The 14,188-nt window shown below is 33.0% G+C and overlaps 1 protein-coding gene across 1 annotated transcript; it reads right to left on the bottom strand.

Moving 5' to 3' along the window:
* Positions 1 to 8,410: 8,410 nt before the first annotated feature.
* On the bottom strand, positions 8,411 to 14,047 carry LOC126968904 (proliferation-associated protein 2G4). Its single transcript, XM_050814067.1, has 8 exons — positions 13,886 to 14,047; positions 13,495 to 13,729; positions 13,090 to 13,243; positions 12,573 to 12,794; positions 11,752 to 11,844; positions 10,957 to 11,070; positions 10,178 to 10,324; positions 8,411 to 9,020 (listed from the first exon to the last, which is right to left on the bottom strand). Exons 1-8 carry the CDS (start codon positions 13,968 to 13,970, stop codon positions 8,931 to 8,933), a joined length of 1,140 nt encoding a protein of 379 aa, XP_050670024.1. The 5' UTR covers positions 13,971 to 14,047; the 3' UTR covers positions 8,411 to 8,930.
* Between the last annotated feature and the right edge of the window lie 141 nt (positions 14,048 to 14,188).

Here is a 14,188-nt window from a genome sequence, read left to right as displayed (position 1 = left end):
ACTAAACAAAACTTTGACCATTTAATTGTAGACTGAGATTGCTTTCTCAGTCTACGATTTTAATAATTGTTTTGACAGCTCGACGACTGACAAGTTCAGTGATGTCTAAAGGACATAAATCGATATCGCTTTTTTTGTAATAAATATAATGTAATGTTAATTTTCATATTTATTAATATGAAATCATCATTGAAAAGAAATGGTATACTTCGTGCTAAGAAATCTTCTTTGGACAAAGTTTTGAAATAATTGGCTTTTCGTATAAAAAAAACTGGTAAAAGAAAATTATTAACGGAACGCATAGATATAGCTTTAGTACGGTGTGACTTTTTAGGAGAGGCAAGATAAATATTGTCTACACTGATGAAACATGGCTAAACGCTAACCACACCGTACCCCGATCCTGGACTAACGAAACTGCTGCTTCCACCTCCTCAATACCAATTGAAAAAGGCAATGCCTCATCATTTGCCTCGCAGGTACAACAATTAGATGAGAATTAGAAGAAGTGATTACCACGAAGAAGTGAATGTGGAGGTGTATGAAGAGTGATTCAAGAACATGCTCCTATCATTGGAATTACGCGCCCAATAGATCACGTCAAATTGACAAAATGCCAATGCAAGCCAATGAAAAACATGATATTATTAATTGGACATAATATACGCGAAAAAGGAGAAAATATGGACGATTCCAAGTTAAAAATAGAATTGATAAGAATATTAAAAACCAAAGCGGTATGTGATGCCAGCAGAATATAGTCATATCGTCCTTAGGATTCTTCCACTACCAATACATCATAGAACTTGTATGGGCACAACTAAAAGGGAATGCTGCAAGAAATAATACAAGCCTCCTACTCACAGTAGTGTAGTAAGTAAATGTGCTAATTGTTCAAGTACCTACTAGAGTCGGGCTAATGAAAGCTGGGAATAGGGATAAGAAACGGCGCCTATTTAAAAAATCTTCTGCTGGCAGCACTGGGCTTACACTGAATAAATAAACTTGATACTGTTAAGTTTGGTAACATCCAACAACACTGTAATATTCAAATCGTAAAAAATTATGATTTATTTTGCGTCTTACTAAGATTTCTTTGTTTGTCTCAATTTATATAAACAGCAAAGACAAATACAGCATATCACGCATTTCTAAAAATCAAGCTAAGAATACGCGAAGTTCGCTCAAATTTTTTTTAAGCTTCAGAAAAAATTTAACCAACCAGAAGCGGTATGGAAATGGCTGCTAAGAATGCAAACAGCTGTGATAAGAAGGTTTTAGTCCTTTTCATATCAAAAATATAACAGAAACAATGATGACTTATTGTCTCCATTAAATGAATCAAGATATTCATAAGTTGATTGATGCTGTGGAAGAAACATCAAAATATTTAAAGGAAATTGGGATGGCAGAGTACAAGAAAGCAGAATAGTCTGACCTTGGTACAATCAATTGAAAGATAATAATCGAGATCTTATAACCTGTATAGCCGAGTGGTTAGCGATCCTACCTACTAAGCTGAGAATCTCGGTAGGTGCAAAGCATTTACATGATGAATATGGATGTTTGTTTCCGAGTCATGGATGTTTATATGTATTTATGTATGTTTAAGTAAGTATATTGTATTAAATATATCGTTCTCTTACAACAACAACCCATAACACAAGCTATATGCCTAATTTGGGGCAAGATAATTTGTATAAAAAGAGTGTCAATATTATAACCAAAATAATTAGATTGCGTTTTGGCCATGACTCTGCACCGTCGGTCCACAATGCAACTCACATGCAAAGAGAATTTAAGCACTACGTTCCTCGAATGAATGACCTTTGGGACACCTTAATATTTAATTGTCATTTATTTCTGATACTTTTTAATATCATTTTTTATAAAAAAAAAAGCCCGCTGAGTTTCTTGCGCCCGTTCTTCTCAGGTCTGAAGCACTCTATTTTAAATAAGTAGATTGGTTGACGTTCAGTAGGTGATTTAGGAGGTTATTTGGTTTAAAATACTTGAATTTGATTGACAGCCTTTTCCCTGCTACAATCCAGGAATTTCAGATCTAAAATCTGCGTCGTAATACGAATGCCCCCAGTTATACCTATTTAATTATGATCTTGTAGTTCTAAAAACTAATAAAATAGAACGGAGAAATACATGTGTAACAATACATCATAAAGTGATTTGAAAGCATTGTGAAAAGTAAAACTTATAAAAAGAAAACTTAAAAGTATTAGTTACCAGGTCATAAAATTAAAAAAAACATCAATAGTACTGACGTTTATAAATTGTCAATTCCAATTGTGTAATTTGTATTTTGTAATCGATGGAAGACAATATTTGAAATTACATAATAATATTAAATAAAGTACATAAATAAATTAATAGAAGTGCCAAGATAAAAATTATTTGAAATCATGATTAAGTATGCAAAGCTTTTTGATATTTAAAAAATTTAACATTACTTAAATAGTAATATCATTTATTTATCTTTTAAAGGTTTGGTATTAAATCAGCTGTATTAGGCTCTGCAATATACTATACTGTAGACAAAGGTGTATGGAAAGATAGTGCAACTACATCAGAATTATACAAGGAACTAGAAAACGGAGCATCTCCTTACGTTGGGGAGCTCAGAAAGCAAATACCTTATGAGGCAAGGCTTGTATAATTTAGTTCTAAGATTAATATGAAGGATTGGTACGCTAAAACTATCTTTTCTATTTTCAGCTACCACCATTACCTTCAAACGACAGAATATCATATTTATTTAAATATTATTGGAACAGTGGTGTGAAAGCTACATTTAAATTTTTAGTAAACCTTCCTGATCACACTTCAAATGTAGTTATGAAATCATACAATTATATAGCAAATGCAATAGAGCCTTCCGAACAAACAACAAATACAAGTCCTGGTGATACCAAATAAGATTATTGTTTAATAAAGCAACCATAGATTTATCTGTCTACAATGTCTTACAAGTCTGTTTTGTCCCAATGTTATTTCATAAATTAAACACTGTGAAGGTACAAAATGTAACTTGATTTTAAGGCAATAAAGTTAAAACTAATTCAGTATTTATTATAATGTTTTTGTCAAGAAATTGAATGGTGTAATTTGTAGTTAATAAAAATAAATGCACTGGGTTGGATTTATCATAATATTCTACTACTGCTACTTATTATTTTGATATAGAAATATATTTTTATGGTGTAAGAATACTACCACCTTAGTTCAGTTCCAGCACCATTAAGAGTTGATATTGGCCAAACTCATATTTTTAAAGAATATATTTTGACCTGGAAATACTGAATGGAATTTCATTACAGTTTGATTTTTCTTGAAGAAACCATTTTGAAGCATAAGATGTAGTATTTTTTTATATATTTTTAATTACCAGTACCACTTGCCTCATCACTCAGTTCAGGCTTAACATTGATTTACGGGACAAACTGTATAAAACTATAAATATATTGAATAACTTTAATTTTAAAAACATGGGGGTCATAAAGCAGGGCTTCTGATAACAAAATCATCCAGCCACAACAAATAGTGCCTTGTAAATGAGTATGACACATGGTCCAGCCATAACCTATATTGACCATATTATTTTAGACAAGAAATACCCCACAACAATGCCACAAGCAATTGTATTTAAGCTAGCAAGATGAAGCCTGTCTTATACTTCTACAATTTTGTTGAAATTTGCACACCTTAGGGCAATTTATACCCAAGCTTTCTTATCATTAAAATTTTACGTAATCCTTCGAATTGTAATAAGATTTGTATCTACAAAGTTTCATTTACGGCTTTGAACTTGTTGAGAGACTTCTAATATGTTTTCAGGAAGCTTATAAAATCTAACGCAATGGGTCCGACAAACGTTTTTTACCTTACATGCCAAATTAATCTACAAAAAATTACGAGAAAAACTGTGTTTTTACATTTTTCAAATCTTAGAAAATGGCTAAGATATTTACGATTAAAATGTGTATTTCCAGCTGAAGGTTTTTAAATCGTTATAAAAAACGATAACGTCACACCTCCGGTCATTCAACAGTCGCGGTCTCGTTCGTAAACACTGAAAGTTCTCGGTGGTGAAAACGGAATAAAGAATACTGTATTGTGGCTCAGTTAAACATTTAAAACACTAACTCTTTGTGTGCCTGAGGACCCAAAAATGAGGAAAAAGTGGACAAAACCGTATAAAGAGTTGATATAATACGCCCTAAAACTAAAGCGCACTGCTGTGAAGACCATTTCGAATTTCGATGTAAGAACCTACAAAAAGTAGATTTTTAATGTACTATTACAATGGCTTTACCGATTTTTATAAAACATGTACAACTGTTAAAAAACAACATTCAAATAAAAAATCGCATCGAAATCGGTTCACTCTTTTATAAGCTACGGTACTTCAGACAGACTCACATAGCGGTCAGCGGTGAATTCGATTTATTTACACATATTATTACAGTGTGAAGATAGAGATGGTTTGAATATATTAATACAGATGAGAAATATAATAAAACAAAATTCATTTTGGACCATGCGACTTTGGTTACATCGGACGGCTATCGTGACATTACTCTCTTGTTCTTAGAGTGATACAATATCAAGTGTAATACAATGTGTAACAGCGAAGCTTTTACGCAGCTCTGTGGCTTATTAACTGACATTAAGAACGTATTTTTTATTACGACGTAACCATTGTGCCCAGTTTGGACGTCATAGTAAAAAATGTTAGGAATTGTGTATTCTATATACAGTACTTTTTCTTTTTGGCCGGCATTTTCATTTTTTGGTCCAAAAATGTATGAAACGTGAATGATGTTCTTTGTTTCTTGGCAATATTTCCATTGAGTCCACCAATTCGAAGAGTTGGTCTATGATATTATAGTATTAAAAGAGGTTGATATGTCACTAGCGCGCCGAAAATTAATCGCCTAAATTGAGTCAATTGGTTCCTTTGGTCGTAGTCGCTCTCTCGATACGAAAACGGTACACACGCGTTTGTTGTTGACAGAATTGCTTACAATTTGATATAAGTACAACATTAAAATGCCGTCTTGTGTTATGGGAAGATGCACTAGTCACGAAAGTAAAAAAAAATCATAGAATTAGGTGCATACCACAGTTAAGAAATCATGAATTATAAAATTATATTTGATTTCATTATTTATCTAACAAAATAAATATGTCGCCATGACAACGCCGATCGCCGCCAAGCCGATCATAGATTAACGTACAGAAATGACAAAATATTGATGCTGTCTGTTGCGGGATGATCGAGGTAGAATATTTTAGGAAATGATGTAAAAAAGTCGTCGTTGCAGTGAATGTAATAATTTTTAATTAACAAGTATATAGGAAGCTGAACTATCAAACTACTAAAACAAGTTTTAGAGTAGGTAGCTGATGTAGACAGTGAGTGCTATTTGTTTATGAAGGAGTTTTTCAGTAACACTGTCCCTTTCAGTATATCCCTTGCTAACTGCAGACGAATCAATGGATCAGTTTCTTCTTCTCCCATCACCTTATTGTAATAAACCCTCAACAAAAAGATATTCATAAATAATATAATATACAAAAATAATAATTGTAATCTTAAAACTTTTTGGGAGCCGTCATTAGTAAAATTTTAAAAATGGGATTACTGTAGGTACCTTTCGGTTTTGTTTTGGTGTCTGTTTTTTTTATTATTTTATGTAGTTATAAATAATTAATATCACCAATGTGGCTATATATGATAATCAATATTAATTTATTTTTTTTATAAAATCAGTGACACATTTATTTTCTCAGGCATTTATTTTCTCAAAATTGATTCCGTTAGAATTGTTTTTGATGTCATTAAAGATAGTCATAATCCTATTAACCTAATTTCAATGCAGTTTTACTATTTTATAGCTTTTACTAACTACATGAACTAATGAATGAATCGTAATTTAGGCATAAATCACGCTGTACGGTAAAAAATCATATCTGATGAATTATCTGTATTTTCTCTATACAAATACAAAGAAATTAGCAAATTAGAGTTATCTCTTTTTCACTTGCGATAATTGCATTTACTATCCTTCTTTGACGTGTAATCGTAATGTAGGGTGCTATTGCAATGTTAAATTATTCATGTGTGCGTTAGTGTATCCTTTTCAAACACCGAATGTTGTCTACGTAACCTATCTATACTTTTAAATATCATTGGAGTTGGTCAGAAATGTAAATTTTTTACAGTATTAAACAAAAAAAAAAAGAAATACGAAAAAAGGATCTGAAGAAGAAAATACAAAAAGAAGCTGTTGCTAACACAAAAGGAGAAAAAGCATAGAATATAATATTATGATAGAGAGCACCGACTTAAAAAATATTCAATTAAGATTAAGGTTTTTAGTAAAACTGTTTTCGTATCGAGAGAGCGACTACGACAAAGGAAACAATTGACTCCATTTAGGCGATTGATTTTCGGCGCGCTAGTGACATATTATACCTCTTTTAATACTATTATATCATTGTTTACACCAACATTTATATCCAAGTAGATAGTAAGTTTTTATTAGGTTTTTTATATTTAGTGCTCGAGTTTAATAATATAACGCAGGACCTTAAGAATCAAACCAATCAACGTCTCTACGCAACGCCAAGTGATCCAGCCGTTCACAGAGCACTGGGTCCCCGACAATTCGAGCTGCTCTGCGTTGCACGCGGTCAAATGGATCGAGCTGATACTAGGGTGCGCCAAACCAGAGTTGACAGCAATACTCCATGTGTGGCCGGACCTGCGGTTTGTAGAGCGCTAGAATGTAAGCCGGCTTGAAGTATTGCCGTACTCTATTAATGATGCCCAGCTTCTTCGAAGCTAACTTGGCTTTGCCCTCCAGATGGCCACGGAATTGGCAATCGCTCGAGATTTTGAGACCCAGTATTCCGACACTAGGCGAGGCTTTAAAGGAAGTGTTGTAGAAGAGTGATGATACGACAAATGGGCTTTTTTTAGTGATAAACGCGCAAACTTGAGTCTTCTGGGGGTTAAATTGGACAAGGTTCAATTTACCCCATTCCGCGACCTTCTCGAGAGAGGACTCGATAGAAGACACAAATTTCTCCCGGCACTAGTCGACGATTTCCCGAGAGACCTGCATGGCCCGTGTATACGGCATCACCAGTGCTGTCGTCTGCATAGCAATGTATGTTGGAGGTGTCCAATATATCATTGATATGCAGAACTTGTGGTGGCTGGATGATCTTGTTACCAGAAATTTTGCTTCATGTTTTTAAAATTAAAGTTATTATAGTTTTTGTAATCGGTAATAAAATGCTCGTATTCTCTATATTTTTTTGTGTATGTGGATTGATGCATCTACTGTACCGATTTGATCCGACAAAAACGAGTTTTTATTCATCGCCAGACATGACAAAAGGTTATAGACAAGTATGTTGAAGAAAGGCGGAAGAAAAATTAGAGATGTCATTAAAACTTAAAGCATTAAAGGTCGTTAATTAGGTAAACTTTAAGCATTGTTTAAATTTATCGACACACTCTAGTTATGGTGTGCAAAAAAAGAATTACTAAATAATATCCTAATATTATTATAAATAAATAATCTACGATTGATTTAAAGGTGTTGTGTTGTGATGATTATTGGTATTTATATTATGAAATATGTATAGCGATACAGAACTATTAACAACAAAAGTAAAAACGAAACAATGAAAAAGTCAAAAAGAAAACAGTGATAACACGAAAATATCACATGTACCTAAAACAGTAATGAATGGTATGTTCCGTTATGCACTGCGACCACTGAACAGTGTGACGTCAATTTAGTATACTGTGAAGCCGTTCCTTTATAGCCAGTTATATTGGTTACAATTTAAAACGGAACGCAATCCCGTATACTGTCAGCCGCATATTTTGACGCAGCATTCAAATGAGTGTATTAAAGTTTTCTAGTTCATTAAAAAAACTGTTATTGGAGTACTGTCAAATTAAAAATATTTGGTATTAAGCTGTAGGTATTGTTTATAAAACGTTATGCACTCGTGGTTTTGCCTGATCACGTGATCAAAGTACTGCGATTACCTTACCTCGAAAACGCCAGTGCTCACAGTAGAATATGGCGGCGATTTATGTCGTCATATATTTCCCTAGGGAACTGCGGCAGTATACTGGCAGTCCATAACGGAACGAATTTTTCTACAGTGATAGCACTGTGGAGTGCTCGCAGTGCATATCGGAACATACCCGAAACTGCAAACCGTACTGTCAGTACTACTGACGTAACTGGACGTGCGCGAGGGTGTGGAAAGGGGAACGGGAAGGGAAAGGGGGCTGCACGTTCCAGCAAAATCCAGAGATAATCTGGCTGAGTAGTACAAAGATTGTAACAAGAGAATAAATAAAACATTTACTTATAAAAACAGTCCACAATGTGGCAGTACTGATTTTAATGTATTGCCGTCACAGATTTAGAAATTGACTATAATTTACCTAAGTATCAGAATGTTCATATTTAACCAATATTCAAGATATGCTATATTCACTGTCCAGGTGCTACAAAACTATAGTTTTATCATTTAAAAAATATCTGCTTTTTATTTTAAACCTAGTCACAATTTTAACACTCTGTAAGACACAATTTTAGTGAGTGTTCACATACATTTACACCAAACATTTTGCATACATTTAGATTAAACTAAAGATATACACAACAATTATCCAAAATACTGTGCAGTAATTTTGTTTATAATATTAATTACTTAAAAATTCTTGATGGTATGTGTACACACTTTTCACTTTTGTAGACTGATAACATTTTGAGACTGTGGAACATCTGTTTAAGCTAAGACGTAAAACCTTTTATAAATTTCAACAGTATGGAATTGAGAATAGTCCGATTAGCCACTTGAAAGTGGTTGGTCGATTGTTAAGCAGCTGTTTCAACTTCCATGGGTTCTTCAACACCTGTTTTCTTTTTCTTCTTCTTGTTAGACTTGGCGGAAGAGTTAAGCAGGGCCTGAAAGTATATATATATTTTTTGATATAAGTCAAAAAGTTTAATTTCGTATTCTTGTATTTCTTGTACTCTCGTGCCAGATTTTGTCGAGTCAACACGTCCTGAGGATGCCTCGTGTAGAGGCGAAACACGTGTCGAATTGTTTAAAGACATATATTGGCGGAATTAACACTAAAGTATTCTTGTAACACAAACTGAGAGTTTATTTCTAATTGTGATGAAGTTATGATTCGAATTTGGGGAAATCAATTCAATATCGTAACAAATGGAACATTAATTGTTGTATTCTGCAAAATTTTGATATATTTTGTTGAGTTGACAAATTCAAAAAAAAGCTACTAATGCTGTTCGAAACTCTAATTCACATTCTTTTTAGTTTAAGACTCACTGATTGGCATGGGTTAATACTCTATAATATTATATAATCAACCTAAATGAAAGCTCCTAAGAAAGCAGTACACAAACTATAATTATATTATCACTGTAAACAAAAATAATAATAAAATGAAAAGTAGTGGGACCAAATTGCAAATATTCTGCATCAAAATAGAGACGGATCATGTAAATTGGATCACAAACCTCAGCGTAATCAGTGTACATACATGAAAAAAATACTGATCCAATTGAGAACCTCCTCCATTTTGAAGTCGCTTAGTAATAAAAATAGAGCATAGATAATCCTTATAATAGCACTATATTACTATATTTTAGATGGGATAGTAAAATATTGGTAGCATCATGCAAGCTTGTCTTTCAAAAGGTCATTGACACATCGGTTCAGTTATCATTCAGTTTACATTCTAGGGAAATGATAAGAGAATATTAATCTAGAGCAAAACATGGATAGGATCAGAACTAAACATTAACAATTTTAAAATTATATTAATAGCACTGGAATATGCATTAAAGAATTTTGTGCCAGTATGGTTTGAATGTTGTAACAGTTCAAACTGAAGTGTTAATATACAAATCAGCTCAAAAATGGTACATTTCTATACCCTGTGCTTGTTCAAAACAATCCATGGAAATGGAATGTTTTGAAAGATAACAGGGATGACAGATGACTAAACATTAAAATAGTGTGTTTATAACTAAAATATACAGATTTCACTGCAGTAATTGAATTGAAATAAAAAGATATAAAAAAAATGACTCACATTAAGTTCGGGATCTTTTATGGTGCGCTCAGTTTTGCATTGAGTCTTGTCAAAGGGCAGTCCTGTGATCCGATGTGTTCCACTTGGCAACATTAGCACCGTAAACTTAAATTGGGCGACCAACTCCCCTGGACGGTCATATAGTACCTGCAAAACCATGTCTATTTAAAGGGTTCTCTATTAAAATGTAGAAATAGAACCTAAGTTCTTTAAAACTACATAAATTTTCAAGATCAAATATTTTTATCAAAACAGCATCACTTATTGAACCTCTGACCCAAGAACTGCAATAAAATCAGTAGGCTTCTTGTTTTTTTAATAAAATTTATTATTAAATATGCCAATTCATTTCATCTGAATTATCAACAGGGGCGTAACTACCGCCATATCAATTATATGGGGCCCCCGACGAAATTAATAAAAAAATTACTTCCGAAAAAAAGGCAAGGAGAGTGGATATTTAATTTAAATTGTTTGTAAAAATTTTGAAAAAAGTGACAGGTAGATAATTATGATGGATAAATATTTATTTTAATTTTAAGCAAATATATTTTTTCTTTTGTAAGAAATCTTTACCCTGCATAACCCACCAAGGCACACTATGCCACTGGGAATCAATAATATCATGTTTTACTAGTTCATCAAGAATTTTATAAGTTTACCGGCTACATAAGACAGTCTATATGTTGTAATTTTTTTCTATACACTTCAATATCTAAAACAATATTCAGCATCTAACAGTGTATTCATGCATAATGAATAATTATCCAATAACAAACCTGGAAAGGTTCAATGAGCTTGTGATTAACACACTCAACAACACCCAACCTCGCACTTGTTTCCTTATCAAAGCTTCGCAAGTTGAATGGCATTGACCCGTGTTTATTGCGGACCTGTTTTGAATTTAACAATAATATTTATTATTTAAGTCATGAGCAGATATTATGTATTATAAATGTCTTGATTGCATGCTTTGATATTGTGGAGTTCTATACCATAGTATATCATTGGGATACAAAGGCTCAAACACTCCTCTTTGCTGTTCCCCAAAAACAGTGGTATAATAATTAAATATATATTAAACCAAAAGTTGTTTTTGGGTTATTATTTTATAAGCAACTGAATATAACTATCCCAGTACTCCCAAAAGAATTATTGTATTTTATTATATTATTTTTCATAAGATAGGCATTTCTTATGAAAAATATTTCTGTTGTATTTGCATAATATTTACAACTAGCTGACCTGGCAAACATTGTTTTGCCAAATAAATTATTATTAGAGTATGACCATTTCTTGTACATTGCAAAATTACTTTATATTTCTAAAATAATTTTTTTTTTTCTAAAATAAACATAGCCTAAGTTACTCCTTATTACATTTCCATCAAAATCAGTCCAGCCATTTCAGAGATTAGCCGGAACACACAGATAGACAGACAAAAATTGTAAAAAATGTTTTTTTGGTGTAAGTACTGTACATATATTAATATACATGTATTAAAAAATCATTATTTCAACATTAAAAACAGACACTCCCATTTTATTTGTATGTATAGATATAGTACTATTTACCTCACTGTAAAACATTCTTGATGCCTTTAACTTCAGTTGATAGACTTCATCAGTTTTCTTGTAAATTGTACATCTTGTATCCATCTCACGACCCTATAATGTTTATGATAAAAACTATTATTGAATTGTAGTTTAATAAATGAATATTCACTCATGTATAACACATACATAGCATTCTTAGATTCAACCCCATCACCATTGTACGACAACGAGCTGTATAGCCGAGTGGTTAGCGATCCTACCTACTAAGCTAGAGGTCCCGGGTTCGAGTCCCAGTAAGTGCAAGCATTTATATGATGAATATGGATGTTTCTTTCCGAGTCATGGATGTTCAAATGTATTTATGTATGTTTATATGAATTTATGTATGTTTAAGTAAGTATATTGTATTAAATATATCATTGTCTTGTAACCCATAACACAGGCTATATATGCTTAATTTGAGTAAAAAGTGTGTCAATATTATTATTATTGTGATCTCTTATACTTTCATTTACTCTTAGCAAGTCCAGTAATTAACTTTGTCAGTGGTACAGACTAACCAAAATATTTAAAATTTTGATCTTGTCATTACACTTTTTTATTTACCCTGAGTACTGCCAGACTTGTAATAAAAACATAGCCTGGAAAGAATTCAGGGCTCTTTACACATTGGACATGAATGTAATGCAGTGCCATGGTTGAACAAGGAACCATAAGGAATATGTATGGAATAATAGAAACATAGTATTGGGAAACATGTATCATGAAACATTGGCTGTTCTTCATATGAGTGTTATTGACATGTTAAAAAAAAGAATTAAAATATATCAAATACTTACCACACCCTCGCCTGTAGAAACAAGAACATCCATTGCATAAACTTCATATGTTTCAAAAGTGGCTTTCTCATGTTCTTTCCTTTGAGCCTCAGTAGGATTTTGTATAATGCTCTTGTCTCCATCAATTCGGAACTGTTTTAATTGATGAGACAACATTCCTTCTATGGGCTTGCATCCATATTCAGCTGTTATCTTCTGAACAACATCAGTCACTGCATAGTTCTGTGAGAAATGTTAATAATATTGAAACCATAAACAACACCAAGTTTACTAATACCAGTGGGAGGCTCCATTGTGCCGGCTAGCTTATGGCTACCACAACTATGTGTAAGCATTATTGTCTGGTTTTATGTCTCAAGGTGATGAGCACAGTTATATCAATCAGAATTTTTGGGTTTTTCAAGAATCCCCAGTGGCACTGCAATGTTATGGGCAGGGTGTATCAATTAACATCAACCAAATGACCTGCTTGTCTTATCCCTTATTGTGTAAAAAAATACAAAACAAAGAAGATTACCTCATTTCCAGGTCTCAATAGTCTCAGGGCGGCCTCACTGGCAGCATGAGCAGCAAGAAGAACATCAGCAGCTTTGCCTGTGACTTCACCACCACCAACCACAACTGTGTGTGCAACCACAGCAATGAATCCATCAATATGAGCACCAAGGTCTCTAAATGGTAAAGGTAAAGTATAAATTTTATTGGTTTTGTGTACTAAACCCAGTTTCATTACAACTGTGGACAAGATATATGGAGATTATGAATATTATTTAGTTTTTTCCAGGACTGAGGAAAAAAAATGACAACCACTTTGATTTAACCTGACTGTTGTTCATCCTACCATAACTATGAAGTGTAACTTAATATGAGTTTTATTTTAAGAGAGGGCATGACGCAGTTCATGAGTTTATTCTTTACTTACATTTTAGCGAGATCTCCTTGCTTCAGAATATAATCTGTTTCACTGGGAATTGGTGAATAGTGACAAATACAGTTATTAACCGAGACGCACGTTGAAAAAGCAATACCTTTCTTTGCATCTTTATCTTTTTTAAACACTTTCGAAGTTTCTTCTAATAATAACTTGTCGCCGAACTCGCATATTTCTCTTACGCTGGCATCTGGGATACATTTTGTTATAACTTGTTCAAGTACTCCTGAAACATCAAATTATACTTGGTTAAAGTGGCCCCTGTGATCCGCATGGTGCTAAGTGCTGACACGCGTCCAGTCGATGTAATACAATGTTATATATATGATAACAATTTATTCCCAAATAAACAAATGAGAAAAATGAAGTAAGGGACACTTACGGTTTACAATTTGACCAGCTAACTTGTACTTGGTAACAACCAAGTCTTCAGCAATTGTTTTCTCCACTTCTTTATCGTCAGCCATTTCTCAAAGCGAGTAGTTTGGTTATGTTGGAATTTTGATCTGTACATTGATTGGTCGCTGACTTGTCATGGCACGTCATAGTGAGTCATGTGTTCAAAAATGGCGGTAAATATTAATTTTAGTAAATTACATCCTACTAAGTTCTAAAATAATAAATTTAAGAAAAGTCAGCAATTACAATTAAAGATATTGATAGGTGGTGTTAGCTAAACGGAATA

Source organism: Leptidea sinapis, chromosome 1 (genome assembly GCF_905404315.1).
Source record: "Leptidea sinapis chromosome 1, ilLepSina1.1, whole genome shotgun sequence".
Taxonomy (NCBI): domain Eukaryota; kingdom Metazoa; phylum Arthropoda; class Insecta; order Lepidoptera; family Pieridae; genus Leptidea; species Leptidea sinapis.
The sequence above is the reverse complement of the archived record's forward strand: the minus strand, read 5'-3'. Positions and strand labels throughout refer to the sequence as shown.